Genomic DNA, 16,668 nt, shown 5'->3' on the forward strand with positions numbered 1-16,668 from the left:
GAGGTAATAAATAGGCATAAATTTTAAAAAAACAATCTACTTTTTGATCTTATCATTTGTTGGGTTTCATAGACTACAGATAATTTGCTGAAATATTACTATCAAAAGCTGAATTAGACTTAAAAAAAAAAAGTGAACCAAACTATTAAATTTCCATTCCACTGCCATTTGAAACTAAGTTGTTATTGCTCCAGGTCTTTCACAATTACAAAACTGAAATAAATGCTTTAGGATGATTATTGAAGACTCAATCAGGCAACAGGTTAAAGGGCTACTCCTTAAAAAAATGTAAAGGAATCAGAAGACCTCTAAAATTAATTGTGAAAATGAAAATCCTAGAGAACAAGAGATTATCTATAAGAGGTATCTTAGGGTATATAATTCTCCTCTTCCTACCAACAAAAAATTCCAAATCACTCAAAATCATACCAGAATGTTCCTTTTTAACTTTTTTATTCTGAAATAATTTGAGGCTCACAAAAAGCTGTAACAATTATATGGAGTCCCTAAAGGCCATCCCCCCAATGTTAACATCTTACACAACCATAGTTAATTATTAAAACAATGACATTTTCATTAATACAAAATAATTAAACAATCTTCAGGCCTTATTCAAATCTCACCAATTAATGCACAGGGACATTCACAAAATGTCCTTCTCACTCCAGACCCAGTTCAGGACATGACCTTGCGGTCACTTTCTTTGTCTCCTTAGCCTTCTCTAATCTGGGGCAGTCCCTCATTCCGGGTTTGCCTGTCATGACCCTGACATGTTTAAAGAGTCCAGTCCAGTTACTTTGTCCAATGCTCTCCAATTTGGGTCTGTCATGAGAAAATCACGATTTGGTTGAGACTGTGCATTTTTGGCAAGAAGATCACAGAAGTGAAATTGGGCCATCAGGAGGTAAATGATGACAACCTGTCTCATTATTGGTTAACTTTATAACTTTGTTAAGGTAGTATCTGCCAGGTTGCTTCACTCTTTGTAATCTTGTAGGGAGATATTTGGAGATTCTGCAAATGTCCTGTTTCTAATCATAACTTTGCTAACGTTTGTATCTACTGAAAATTCTTGCCCACTATAATTATTACTGTGCCATTTGCTAAATGATGATTTTCTATGTCCATTTTCTATTTGTTCATGAGAATTCTACTGTAAGTAAGGGCTGTCCCTTATTCCCCATTTATTTGCTTATTCATTTATTTATTTAGGTTGACATGGACTACTGACATTTATTGTACTTACTGAACTCCAATCCATTACTAACCAAACCCACCTTTAAGCAGTGGAAACAAAGATATTTAAGTATCCTCTCAGCTCTCAAAGAGAGCACTTACCTTAGATTAACTACAAAAAAAAAATCTTTCACTTAGTTATATTTTTGCTATTTCTCCTTTGAAATTTGTGCTAATCTACCTGTTAAACAAAACTTCCTATCTCCTCCAATCCAAGCATGAAAGACCACGTTTCCTCCTCGTCATTCCAGACTTTCCAAAAAGAAAAAAAATTAATTAAAAGAAAATAAATTGAGTTTCATTTCAATAAAAGAACAGCAATAATATCAGAACAATAACAACAGAAATGTACTACCTCCCTACAATCACCATGTTTCTTCTTCTGGTAAAAATGAACCTGGGAAAGAGGGGAGGGGGCTGGGTGGAGATGGCCAAAGAGGGGGAAAATGCGGACATCTACGATAGTGCCAACAATGAAAACGAAGTTAGAAAAATAAGGTTGGGGCCCTGGCCAGCGTGCCTCAGTTGGTTGGAGCATCACCCTGTGGACCAAAAGGTCGCAGGTTCAATTCCCCGGTCAGGGAATATGCCTGGGTTCTTGGTTCAATCGCTGGTTGGGGCACTTTTGGAAAGGCAACTAGTTGATGTTTCTCCCTCACTGACACTTCTCTCTCTCTCTCTCTCTCTCTCTCTCTCTCTCTCCCTTCCTCCCCTGTCAACTTCCCCTCTCTGTAAAAAGAAAAAAAAAAAGCTATGAGAAAACGTCCTCATATGAGGATTTTAAAAATGAACCTGGGGATACTTATTAAGCACCCAGTTAATATTCTGCTGAATGTCTCCACTTCTCATCTCACCCCTCATATAGTGGAGCATAATCAGGGAAGTTAGAGTACAACGCCTGTCCATAAAGTATCCAGCCATGCACTATTTAAAAAAAGAGACATTTTTGAAGAAGATACAAGATACTAGATACAAGAAACATTGTACGCAGGACAATGACACCTTGGTTCCCCGCAAAGTAGGCACCTTGAGACCTCACACAGTTCTCCCAATCACCATCAGCTGTCCTGTCATATTTTCCTGAATCAACAGTCTGAAATCTTCCCTTTCAGAGTTCATTTTAATTTTTGGAAAAGCCAAGAGTTCCAGGGCACCATATCTGGGTTGTAAAAGGGGCTGAGTCACCTGGGTGATTTGATGTTTCGCCAAAACACTCTGCGCAAAAAGTGATGCATGGACAAGCATGCTGTTGCAATGAAGCTGCCAGTCACCAGTTGCCCATAGCTGCGGCCTTCTGAGTCACCTGAATAGTTACCATGGAGGAATGTTCAAACTTCATGCAAAATTTGATGCAGATTCGTTGCTCTACTTGCTCAGTCATTTTGAATGCCATGGCCACAGCAGCACCTACTGCTCCCACTGACAAGTACAGTGAGGTTGTCATTGTTCACACATGTGCATTCCCATCCACTCTCCTTGGCTGCCAGGTTACATCGATGTTGTAGAAACCGTTCCCGTTATATTAACAATGGCTGGACATTTTCCAAACAAACCTTATATACCTATGTGTGCCAAGTGCTTTAAGTGTTATACATAACAGTAAATTGGATACATTCACAAGTGAGAAGAAATGAAAAGTGAAGCACACACTGTTTACTATTATTAACTATCATATAATATCTGAGCGAGCCTAACCACGTACATTGAAATTGGCCTAGCCCTGGCTGGTGTGGCTCAGTTGGTTGGAGCATCATTCCAGACAGAAAGGTTGCAGGTTCAATTCCTAGTGAGGGCACATACCAAGGTTGTGGGTTGATCCCCAGTCCAAGTGGGTATGGGAGGCAACCAGTTGATAGTACCGTCTTACATCAATGTTCCTCTCTCCCTTTCTCTCTGTCTAAAAGCAATGAAAAATGTCCTCAGGTGAGGAAAAAAAGAAAACCTAGCCCTGCAAAAACCAAAGAAATAAAGAAGGCAGACAGTGGAGCCTACTTGCTGCAGAAGCCTTTATGCTGAGAGTGGTATGTGTTCCCATAAGAAATACTGATTAACACAACATACATTTCCTTTTTGTTAGGAAAATGAAATGGTTAAAACATCAGAGCTAGAAATTGACCTCATGTAAGTACTGCCCCTCAGGTCTGGAAAGCAAAGACAGAAGGTTGGGGAAAAACCCAGACCTTACTTAGGTTTAGCCCTTTAAATCATAACCTCTATTACAGTTGCTTTTAAAAATTAATAAAAATCCAGGCTGGGCATGAAATACAACAGATCACTATATATGGAGATGGAATGACCTCTAGTAGATCCTTACAGCACGTCAAGGTTTTGGCAGATCTTGAGAGGTGCTATGACTTGCAAAAATACTGGCAAGAGAAATAGTACTAGTCTCACGGACAAGTGCCTTATCACAATACTACAGAAACTAAGAATGTTTTCTATTTCAATGCAGAAAATAAGAGCGGTATTTTCCTCACTGAAAAAGAAAAATGGCACATTTACCCATTCACCTGAGTATAACAAACCAAGCTCACCTCCTTACCTACATGCTACATATCAAATCCTGGTTGAAGAAACAAGAGAACATCATTGTCTGAGAGCCAGATGGCAAGGCCACTGGAAAAGCGAAGGATTGGGGAGACCTGGAACTCCAGGGCCAGGAATCTTTTCACAGCTCCCTGCAGAGGGTTGCATTTGTTTGTTTGTTGTTGTTTTTGACCCCTTGTACAGAGGCGTCAGTACGGCTTCCCACAGCTCCGCCTGCCTTTTCTCCCTCAGCTCATCCAGGGAAAAGGGGATATGCCTGTGTGCACACCCCTGTGACACGTTCCACCCACTGCTGCTTAGTCTTCTTACATTTGCGTTTAGTTAAAGAAAAAGCATAGAAACATCATTCCCCACTTATATGCAGTTTTCAAACAGATTTTTAAAAATGTTCTAGAACAAAATTCAGCTAAGAACTTCAAAAACACCTATTAACTCTGGCATAGGAGATTCCTTTATCCTTTCCACTTCAAAGTTTTCCTCTTCCCCAGCCAATATATATTGCAGCGAAAGGTTATTATTATAGACAGACTCAACCCCTTCCCATTCAGATCGTGAAACCACAGTAACAGGACTATGACCACGTGCCTGGACATCCTCCTCTTTTCTCTGCCCCAGCTCTGCACTGCAATAACGGGAAGAAAGGGTGGTAAGATACGACAAGTGGAGGCAGTGCTAGTGGGTGACTTGGGGGGACCCTTTAGATCTCTGTAATTCCAGCAACCATCACCACAGCCGCCCTCAGTGTACATGCAGTATGAGTAAAAACTAGGTATATTTTGCAAATGCAGCTTCAAATTCCCTAGTCCTGCACCTCCACACCCCACCATCCCCCTCTGCTAGTCTTCCAGAATAGCCCACCCTAAATCCCTTCCCTAGAATTCCAGAGCGCCATTCTCGGCAAGACCAGCTGCACCCATCCTTCCTCTGGGGCGTGCTGTGGCACCAGCAGTAAAAGGCAGGCTGATCACTTCTGGGCCCCAGAGCTTGAAAGATGTACTGGTGGGTGAGAAGCTGTTCCCTACCTTCCACTGCTGGCTGGCAGTGAGAAGAAGTTCAGTTTCTCAGGCCATGTCATGGGAGGTAGTACTCAAATGAGTTATGTGCTCAGCACTGAAAGTGTACATGGCTCAGACCAATGGTTCAGGCTCTCCCAGCAAGTGATGATACACTCCTTTCCTAACACCGTAAGGGAGCTGCTTAAAGTAGTCATCGCCTTTTTAACGAGGCTACTAACTCCAAGCAAAGGCCTTGACTGAACTAATGCTATCAGAACAAACCATCTGTGTCCTGCTTTTCATAACTGCATGTTGGACAAGATCCCTGGATCAAGTATATCAGAAAAACCCCACAGAGCCACAGCTGAAAGTACCAGATGACGCAAGGGAGGAAAGCGTTCTATTTCCCTGGCTCCAGTGGAGCACCTCCGGAGGCACAAGTCCTCCCTGGGCACGGCCTCCCAGCAGCTTCCGTGACAGGGAAGGGGAAGCTGCCTTCTCTACTGCTTCCTCCAGGGGCAAACAGTGTTGCAGCTGGGCATCAAATGCGTTGCTGATGAAGCTATTCCTGATCAATGAGGCAGAGCCACAGCTGAGCAAATCTGGAAACATTAAGAAGGCGGGCAGGACCTAAAGCCCGCAGAAGACAGAGCACAGTCAACAGTGTGAACTAGGCCCATGCGGGGAAGTAGTCAGAGGAAAGAGTTTAAATTCTTTGTGTCCTTTGAAGATGAAGAAATGTTATACTTACAAGCATTTTGTGAGACAATAAATGATGAAGAACTGTATATTGTAATATAAATAGCAGTAGAACAAAGAGAACTTAAGCTTAACCAGAAGTATTTTTAATAAGCAAAATACAGTCACGTATTACCTGTATAATTCAACATTTCTTTAAAGGCAGAAAAAACAATCATGGAGATAGAATCCAGTCAAGCATAATGTGGATTAAGCCCCACCGTAATATATTGAATAGTATTTAGATTAAGAGCTCCATATTATAATAATACCTGCATAGGAGGAAAGCTCGATGTAAAGCAAGTCAGAAAAGAAGGCAGTATAGTCCAAGTTCATGTGTACATGTGATATTTACTTTGAAAAGAATAGTCCCATATAAACTAAGGAAGCTACCGACATCTCCATCATAACCTTCTATCCATTTCTCAATTCAAAATGAGAGAAAATCACTACCACCACCATCCCACCTTTTTTTTTTACTCTGAAAAAATATATCGTGGCAAGTTGGTTAAGAAGATGATTATTGTACATTCCTGCCCATCTTCAGTCAGGCTGCTCGCAAGACTAGTAAGTACAGAAATGACACCCTGGAGTACTTCTTACTCATCTAATGGGAAACAGACTTTGGAGAATTGGAGAATTTAAGAAATACTATGTTTTTGTTCTGTTTTTTTTCAAATATCCTTTTGTAATTTTTAGGAGCCACCATGTGCTTGTTTGGTTTGAATACAGCCTACAAGTAAACTTGTTTTTAGAGTAAAACCGCATAAATAGAATGAGAACTAGGAAAACATGAATGAGAATGGGCACAGTGGAGAAAGGGTAAGGATTCAAAAGAAGAGGACAACTTCAGGGAATGTGAAAAGAAAATGTCTATACTAAGAAAATAAGAAAAGTTAATAAGCTCTGTTCTAGAGAATGGCGAAACAAATGATGGGCTTCACTCACTCATCTGAACATATCAGCCCTAACATTTGATATCCAAAATGTCAATGGCTAATGGTTACTACCCATATAGAAAAGTCTAGGACAACACTATGCAACTGAACTTTCTGCTATGATGGAAATGTTCTATTCTGTGCTGTCCAATCTGGGAGTCACAAGACACATGTGGCTACTGAGCTTTTGAAATGTGATTAGTGCAACCAAAGGAATGGACTTTTTATTTAATTTTAATTAATTTAATTGTAAATAGCCACGTGAAGCTAGTGGTGAGTGGCTCGAACAGCACAGGTGTCGAATATAGAACTGTAATTAATTTCAAAGACTTATTTTAAGAGCTTCACCAAAACATACATTTAGGTTTAATAGATTTTGCATACATGAATTAAGTAAGATTTCATATGAGACATAGCTCTTGCTCCCAATTCCATGTTATGCTTTTCACTTTTATAATCAGTTTAATGTCTCTGCCAGATTAGAAGCAACCGTGAGGAGAAACAGCCCTACGCCTGTCTTATTCACCTCTGTACCCAGGCGCACATCAGGGCCTGGCACATTGTGTGCGCCTAATAAACACCTGTTCGCTAATCAAACATCAGAGGTCAAAAAGGAAGCACCTTTCTTGGAAGGATTTTGCAGAGAAACACGCTCCTGAGTACCTGAATCTCATTTTAAAAACTATTTCGGTGTTGCATAGATCAATAGTATTCTTGGTGACTAACTTAATCTTTCCCCACTTTAATTTCCTTCTGCCCATTACCCACACAAAAGTAAGCAATGTTTCTCCTTTGCATATTGAATATTACATTTTTGTCCAAAAAATCAATTATTTCATGTTTTTCCTAAAACGAATCACTTCTAAACCATTATGAATTCTTTTGAGTCTTCTCTAAAAAAAACACTGGAAGCTCACATGTACCACTTAGCTGGTATTCCATAAGCTGAACACAGGACGTCCACAGGCACATTGATTAGAAGTGGCCTATAACATTTAAGTGCTTTGCTTGAAGCAAAAAATTACATGTAAGAGTATATATATTTGTAAATGAAGCATGTATACATACACATGCACATCTACATGCTCACATACATAATCTACACATATATACATATATATCTACACATACATGTGCACTATTTGGCTTCCAAAGATGAAGTCCTTTATCACACATTCTATCCATCTAGCTAGCCATATAGAAAGAAATGCATTTCTAACCATCCTCTACTTTTTAAAATATGTCTTTTGGGGCAAATTACTTAAACCCTCTGGGCCTCAGTTTTATACATTTTTTGAAAGGATTAGATAGTTAGTGGCTATGAAAGCACCAGAAGAGTGCCTGATGTACAGCAGGTGTGCTGCGTTTGCTGAATAAATAAATTATTTCATCTGTTTCTTGGGACCACTTTGAGGCACCAACTCCTTACGAATGAATGAGAGTTGGTTATCTTCTGAGTTACAGTGAGCAGGCTCTGAAGATGAAAAGCAGATTGAAGGGCAAGCTACTGCTCAGGGAGTGAAGAAACAAAGGAAAGCGAAACGTTGAGGGAAAATGTTGTCCCTTTGACATTCTCAGATTATCCTTTCTCCACTCCTTGCAGAGGACCAGTGAAGCCACTTACTTCAAGAGAAGCTCCACAGACAGAACAGATAATTAATTGTAACAGAACATCCCACACACCTATCCTCAAGCATCTCCTTAGAACTGTTTGGGTCTATACATAAAGCTTAGCGTTAAATAGAAACTAAAAAGACTATGTGAGTCTTTATAGGCAAACAACAAGAAAATGGTGGAAAAAGTTACTGAAAAAAAAAAAAAAAGACATTTCTGATGCCTGATAAAGATCAAATGAAAGGCCTTTCTCTGCTCTTTGGAAATGGTTTGACCAAGCTACCTTCGTAGACCCAATTACTAGTGTATGATCTGTCTAAACTCTGGCTAATCTGTTGTCTATTAATCTTTAAAGTATGAGAGATCACAAGACCACTCACTATTCAGCCTCCAAACTCCCCATTTGGTAAATTTGATTTCCACATCTTTGCCTATCTATTCTAGAGCTTCTTCGTTTCTCAGATATCATTTATAAATAGAACTGAGGTAAACAGCAGATTTAACAGTTGGTACGAAGAATCCAAAGTTGTGTAGCAATGAAGTATTCCTTTCAAAAGTTAACCTCTGACTTTGGTTTCTAGATTCCTTGTATGGGAAGTACATAGGCAAGATCCTATGCAATAATATCAAGAGGAAAGGGGAAGATCATAGCACTCATCCATACCTCAGCTTCCTGCAGGGTCCCGTGGTTTCGGCACACCATGTCGGGGCAGGTGATGGGAGACCCACATCCATCTCGGATTGCCAGCTGCATGTACTGTTTTAGGCACTAGAAATTAAGAAGAAAAAAGACAATTACCCACCACATTACAGTAGCACAAAGGTTACAAAACCACCTTTGTAAGGAAAGTCCTCTTTCCTTACTTGGCAGTCCTGGGGCTCTAGTACTCAGGGAACATAGGTTATCACAAGTGTGAACACTAAAAGCCATTACTCCGGGACAAACGCAGAGACAGGCAATTCTGTATATGACTGTATCCTAAGAATAATGAGTTTATTCAAGGCAACAAGTCAAATTCCTGTATGCTCACATTTTATCCACCACAGGTTGAGAAAAGGAGAAACATTCCTTTGCACTAATGACGAAATCCTTCTTTCTACTTAAAAAAAAAAAAAAAAAGCATGTGAATTCCCAGTTTAATTTTTATGTCGTGCTCCTCTCCCTCAAAGTTCGCCCAGAAATAGAACTGTGACCCTTGTGCTGAGCTAGACAAACAGAAACGAAATGGAATTAAGGCACAGACTTATCCAGGAACACCCTTAACAGCAAGTACACCTGGAAGAGACAATGTCAAGAACAATTAGGAAAAATGAGACCTTTCCAAAACTATGGGCCTTGATGAATGCTAGGATGAGGAGTTTTGAGTAGAACCTGGGTCAAGAAGATACTCATAGGAAAAAAGATACCCAAAAAAGAGAAGAGGAAGAATACCAAGGACAGCCCTGACTGACATAGCTCAGTTGTTGGGCATCATTCTGCAAAGTGAAGGGCGCCAGTGTGATTTCTGGTGAGGGCGCGTGCCTGGGTTGCAGGGCTGATTGCTGGTCAGAGTCCATACAAGAGGCAACTGAGAGACGTTCCTCTCTCACATCAAAGTTTCTCTCCCTCTTTTTCTCCCTCCCTTCCCTTCTCTATTAAACAAATAAACAAATGAATAAATAAACAAACAAATAAAATATTTTTTAAAATACCAACGACAAACCTGATCTACTCATCCCCTGCTGCACTTGAATCTTGGACAGTGAGTGGAGATGTGAGTCAGAAGGTAGGACAGAAACTGACACTATTACGGAAATATCTAATTCCTATCTCCTCCCTCCCAACCCATCCCACACAGGAAATTAAAGGCCATAGTTTCAGAAGATAAAGCTCTTAAGAAATATAAGTTGGCTTCTCAATTTCTACTAATTTGCTCATAATTGGTCAGCTCTCTTCTATATGCATGATGGAAAAAAAATCAAGCTTAACGTTTGAAGAAGACACCTCCAAAATACATAAGCTAGTCAATGAATTAATGACTCTTACTCTTACAATGTGATCATTATTTAGCATAGGGTTTGGATCTTTCAAATTTATATATTTAGATATCAGCACAGTACATTAAAAATATTGCTGTTGCACCAATCTTTTATAAAAGGTTAACCACTAAATAAATTTTATGGTTAGAATACTGATGATAGAACTGTAAAATCTATTCTTTTCATTGACCACCTTTATTCATTTTCCCTATCCGAAAATAAAACTGATACCAAAATTGTATTTCAGGAAAAATAACCATGTATTTATCTGAATGAATTTACTGTCACAATGCACTTACGAGTCAGTGACCAGGGCAAACCATTCATTTAAACCAGATATGCATATCTTCAACTACTTAATAATTCCATTCTCCAAGGAGTGCATTTTTTTCTATGATGCTCATTTCAGGAAAAAAGAAATTAGAAAACAACCTAAATATCCAACATAAAAGAACACATAAATAAATTATGCTAAATTTATTCAACAGAAAGCTGAAAAATCATGAAAAATATTTTCAAATGATGTTTAAGGACATGGAAAAGTGCTCATGGTTTGGCATGAACTGGGGAATAACAGATGATTTAGTATGAACTGGAGAATAAAAGAAACCTGGAGCAGGGGTCTCCTTAAGTCACTCTTCCCTTACAATTGACTACAATTTAGATACCCTATTTTAACTTTTACTTTCTTTCTCCAGAGAGGGGTGAACAATCATTCTTGCTAGGAGTTCCTGTGCCAAACATGGTCTCCAGTAGCAGGAAGAGTGGTGAGTAGGAGAGAGCAGCAGCAAGGAAGTATGGGGAAGAATTTCGGTGGGCAGCAGACCTTGGGAGAAACGGCACAGGCAGCTGGCAATGGAGTGCCATAGCAAGCAACAAGCGAATAAACCATGCAAAGACCTGTCCACCCGACACTGTTCCTAAGGACTTCTCAGCCTCCCATCTGCCACACAGATTCTAGTGCTCCTGCCTTGATCTCTCCAGCTACCACTTGAAAGCTAAGCAGAAAGATTGAAAATGTATGGTCTCTAGGCTCAAGGGGAAAGTATATGAGGAAATGAACGTCAAATCCTAATGTCTAGGCTCCAGCCCCCACACCACTCTGTCAGGTGACAATGGGAAAATTACTTAAAACTATCACCTCGACTTGCTTCTCTTAATTTTTAAAATGGGGACAGTAATACCTGTTATGGTTACTTCACAAGGTATAAAACACTCATACACATAAGCACAAGCCTAAAATTTTGTATACAGAAGCCCTTTAATAATTTGCAAATTATAGGATATTTGGTCATATTTCTATTCTACTTCACCTCTCTTGGACTTTCTATGAAAAATGTTGAGGGAAAATGTTATCCCTTTGACCTTCTCAGATTATCCTTTCTCCACTCCTTGCAGGGGACCGGTGAAGCCACTTACGGTAGAGAAGCTCCATAGACAGAACAGATAATTAATTGTAACAGAACATCCCACACATCTATCCTCAAGCATCTCCTTAGAACTGTTTGGGTCTATACATAAAGCTTAGCATTAAATAGAAACTAAAAAGACTATGTGAGTCTTTACAGGCAAAAAACAAAAATTCATTTCCACTTCTATTGCGAATTCGTAAAGTTGAATCTAAGCTTCCCCAAGGGGACTATAATGAATGTTCTATTTGCTAATGTCATGTTCTTGTGTACACTGCAACCACAATACAGAAACCCAATGAAATTTTAAGCTTCCCACAAGTACTCTCCTGGCCACAATATTGCATGACACACAATTTTAGAGGAGAAGTTAGAGCTGTATGCACCAACAATGGGGTGCAATTATATACATCTAATATACCTTTTTTTTTTTTTTTAATTCTAAGAAACGCTGGTTCTAAAAAGAGATTGTAAGTTGCAAGTTGGTAGGTAATGCTCAAGCACAGGCATTGACACGCCTCCCCCAGGGGCCTGCACTTCCATTCAAAGGCAAAGAGGGAAAACAACCAGCTCTAGTTATTGCTTCTTATTAAATTTTCAAGTACCTTAGGTTTATTGTAGGTCTTCTATTAGCTTGCACTAAAAATTTAATCTCATACTCCCCCTCTCTTCTTTAAAACCTCTGACTAAGGCACGAAAAAACCTGAAAACATTCACATGAACCCCAGTGCATGTTATACAAACCAAACATAAGAAAATGGTTAACAATTCTGGAAGAAACTGGTGTCTAGCTTGTAAATAAAGACAGAGGAACACAGAAAGAGAAAAAGAAAAACAATCATCATTTAGTCACACTGAAAAAATTACATTCAAATAAACAATAGCAATAAACAAATGTCTAAACATACAATATTTATAACAGCTAACAAATTCTAAGGGAAATGTTTCAAATAGAACATTTCAAATATCCTGATGACCAAAGAAAGAAAGAAACAACTTTTCTTTTGGATAGTCAACATCTCAATTAGTTTGGTAGAACATTACATTCTTTAGGCCATGAAACAACATTTATAATAAGAATTGTTCCTCAAAAATAATTCCAGAACCCTTGAGGATTCAAATGGAATCCAGCCAAGGATTTAACTATCAAACACCTGGTAAATCAGATGACTTCCAGCCCTGAGTCCATGAACTAGGTATTGTGGAGCCTTCCCAGAAAGAGGTCTTTCCAAGACCCCTCTGCGCTGTGTTATTTTCCGGTGCACCGAAGGGCCTTCTTCACAGGTGTTCTCCTCTATTAGCTGGACAGGGCATAAGGGCTACAAGATTTAGACAAAGTTCCTAATAGATACACCCAAGAATAATATACATGAGTATACATATATACATATATATTTATGATAAAGTTGCATTCTCTGTCTCTAAATTATATTTTTCTTAAAAATTTTCTCTAAGGAAAAAAAAGCATTACAATGAATACGCAAGAGAAGTAGATTATAACAATTAAGATTGAAGTACAAGCTCTAAAGTTTTCCTTGGCATCTTGGGCAAGTCATTAATACCTCCAGCTACAGCACTCTCAATAATAAAATGAAACACCACCACCTGCCAAGCCTACTCTCAGGAAAATGGAGAGTTCCTCATGAGGGCAAACACATGAAAGTACAATGAAAAGTGAAAAGAGGTATGTAAACATAATGTGTAACTGGAGAATAGAATACATGATTCTGAAGTCCAGGTAGAGATGCAGAAACGAAAGTCCACTAACAGACATGACCCCCAGAGAGGAGTCCCATGATGGTGGGGTGGGGAGGTAAGAGGAGACTATGCATTGTTGGGAGAAAGGAGGTAATGTGTGCCATTCGCTGAAAGTTTAAATGGGTCCCTAGGCTTTTGGATGCTTCCGGATGCAGATGCTGGGGTTCTGAGGTCCAAGAAAGAAAGACTGGCAGACCACCTGGACTGAAGCTCAGCTGATGAACTACAGACCTTGGGTTTCTCATTTCTAAGTCAGTCATAGATGGAGAGGAAGGTGGCCAGGGGGGAAGTACCTTGAGTTTATGAGTTTTTAAAAGTTTGCTTTTTATCTTCCTGGCACAATGCTAGACACCAAAATGGATATTTAATAAAATGTAGACTAACACTTCTCCGCCTCAGTACACAATTACATCATAATGTCTCAGGAGTGTTCTAAATAACATCTTATATTTAGGCCAATATTCTGTTTATTCCATTTCAGACTATGATCGCTATACGTGATCCAAGAATAAAGCCTGCTTTGTTGGATGCTGTTGAGTTAAATTATTAATAAATTCAAGATGGTACATCTCTCACAATTCAAAAGCCTTTTAACACACCAAAAGTATCCTGGTTTGTAAATATATAATGGTTTTTAAAAATTCAAATAAATCAATAATCTATAGCTAGGCAGTAAATTGTTTCCTGGTATAGTACGGTCCTGAATTTTTATTATAAAACCCTTTCAGAAACCTTGGCTTTTCACAAATATGGTATTATTAGTGATGGGGGGGCATCACCTTAATACCCCTTTGCCAACCACACAGGACATCAGAGGACTGACAGGAAAACCTGGCACCAGATGATTAAAAAGAAGCCCCCAATCAAACAAGCCATAAGGACAGTTAAAAAGAGACTTGAGTTTTACAGTCCTGATCCTTAAGCGTCTCTTATTCAGAAAGCCTTCCTCGTCTTGTCCCCAGCCTGGCACAGCGCCCAGCCCATCTGTTCTCGCAGCACTCTGGCGCCCGGCTAGCACAGTGTTTTTCAAACTGGGTGCACACATGTGTTCTTGGGAGCCCATGAGCTCTTCCTGGCAAGGCTTTTATCCATTTTATCTAATATTTTATAAGCAAACTTTGAACCATCTCAAGGAAAACCCCATTTCTACTCAATATCAAGGCTCACAGTTGTGTCTGTGGTGCAGTCCTGCTCTGCCAGGTAAGAATGCGGTCACTGTCACAGGCGGATGAAATAGCTACACCAGCATCTGGACGCAGTGAAAGCTGTACAAGTCCAGATTTCAGTGATTCCAATACAGAAAAGCGGCCAGATCATTAAGTTACCACTTGTTCACTGGAACACGCCAAACTCTGAGCCTAACTATAAAAAGTGATTTAGTGGAAACTAAACATCATCCATCACATTAATGTTAACTTAAATGTTGTTGGTCTACAATGTTAGTTAACATGCAGCTTATACATTTAGCCTGATGTTCTCGTTTAGGAGACAGAAGTCTAAATGTGCTTATATCTTGCATTATGTTTGAGATTACAATAGAAGTAATTTTAGCTCTGGCTGGTGTGGCTCAGAAGATTGGGCACCGGCCTGTGAATCAAAGGGTCACCAGTTCGATTCCCAGTCAGGCCACATACCTGAGCTGCAGGCCAGGTCCCCAGTAGGGGTACATGAGAAACAACCACACATTGATGTTTCTCTCCCTTTCTCCCTCCCTTCCCCTCTGTCTAAAATAAACAAATAAAATCTTTTTTTTAAAGTAATTTTAAAACAGCTCAGTGTTGGTGTTCCAATTGTTTTCCCATTCAAAAGGAAACGCAATAAACCCATTCAAAAGGGGAGAACCCTGTGATTCTTAGTGGCAGTGAAGGTGGCTGTATATTTTCCCTGGGAGACTTATCAGAATATCAGACTATCCAAAAAGAATTTTATAAACTATACAACCACATACCCCTCCTCTAATTCTCCAAAAGACTTGGCTCTTCCTCCCTACTTTCCGACACTTCCACCACCAACTTAGGTAACACCGGATGTTAACAATTAAGTATGTCATACATGTCAACAGCGCAGTGCTTATCACCCTGCATTGCAGGTGACTGGGAACTGGACTGCCTCCCCAACAGCCCAGGAGTTCCTTCAGGGCCTGGATCTTATCTTACTCCTCTTTTCATCACAGGTTCTATCACACGGTAGACACTCGGACTTCTGTGGGAGCTGGAAGGCCGAATCTACCTCTTACCAGCTTTGTGGAAAAGTCCTTTGGCTCTAATCACTGAAACATACACACCCACTCCACCTGCAGTCTTCCTTCCTGCCCTCTTTTGATACATATGAGCCAACTCTGCCTTCCAGGGCCAACTCCACTATTATCTAGTTTCTATTTCCACCTGCCTTCCAAGATATCTACCCAATGGATTATCTATTTTCTTTCTTATGTCTTTAATTTTTCCCTATCTATTGAGTTCTTCTTAAGCAGTTAAACATGTCCAAAACTATTCTGATTAAAGAAAAGTAATAAAAACTGCCAAGAAAAATAACCCTCCCTTATGCTTCTTCCTGGCTAGATACTGACTTTCCATTCCTCTCCTCTTCACCATCAAATATTTAAAAGAGTTGTCTGCCCTAACTTCTTCACCAACACTATCGCAGCTCCGTCCCCACAACTTAACTGTAGTGGCTCTCCAAAGTTGACAGTGACCTCCATGCCACTGAATCCAACATTTTCTTCCTTCCTGACCTTTCAGCCACACTTAAACATTCCCACTTTCTTGAAATTTTTCTTCCTTTGCCTTCAGAATTCCACACTTCTCTGATTTTCATTCTATTCTTCCTCTCTGGTCACTCCTTCTCAACCTTTCATTTTCCTCTACCCAGTAAATGCTAAAATTGCAGGATTGTATCTAAATTTTCTTCTCTCTTTGCACTTTTTGGTCATCTCATTAACTAGATGTAATTACTTTCCTGTTCTGCTCTGTAATGCAGAGAAAATATTTCCCAGATTCCTGTGGGAGGCATAAATGGAACCAATTACCCAGCTGCTTAGCAGATAGATGATAGATAGATGATAGATAGATAGATAGATGATAGACAAATCATATTTGAGTCTTCTTTTCCTCAAACTCCACAACCAAAACATGCCCCAAATCTAATCACTTCTCACTACTTCCACTGCAATTTAAATCATTACCGCCTATTTCAAGGACCCCTGCATTGGCTTCCTCATTGGTCTTGGCATCTATTCCACACAGTAGCCAGGGTGCTCTTTATACACATCTTTTATTTATTGATTTTAGAGAGAGAGGAAGAGAGAGAGAAAAGAAGGGAGGGTGGGTGAGGGATGGAGGGGGAAGAAAGGGAGGGACAGAGAGAGAGAGAGAGAGAGAGAGAGAGAGATTGATTTGTTGTTCCATTTATTTG

The 16,668-nt window shown here is 39.6% G+C and overlaps 1 protein-coding gene across 5 annotated transcripts in view; it reads right to left on the reverse strand.

Moving 5' to 3' along the window:
• Positions 1-16,668, reverse strand: part of RNF144B (ring finger protein 144B) — a 161,847-nt gene that overhangs the window by 25,390 nt on the left and 119,789 nt on the right. For all 5 annotated transcript variants that reach the window (XM_054591839.1, XM_054591836.1, XM_054591840.1 and 2 more), the window contains one exon: positions 8,733-8,837. In XM_054591839.1, coding sequence (XP_054447814.1) covers positions 8,733-8,837 — 105 coding nt within the window. The remainder of the gene's footprint in view (positions 1-8,732; positions 8,838-16,668) is intronic.

Source organism: Pteronotus mesoamericanus, unplaced genomic scaffold, assembly GCF_021234165.1.
Source record: "Pteronotus mesoamericanus isolate MK-2021 breed Mesoamerican mustached bat unplaced genomic scaffold, CSHL_Meso_final scaffold_31, whole genome shotgun sequence".
NCBI classification, from domain to species: Eukaryota; Metazoa; Chordata; class Mammalia; order Chiroptera; family Mormoopidae; genus Pteronotus; species Pteronotus mesoamericanus.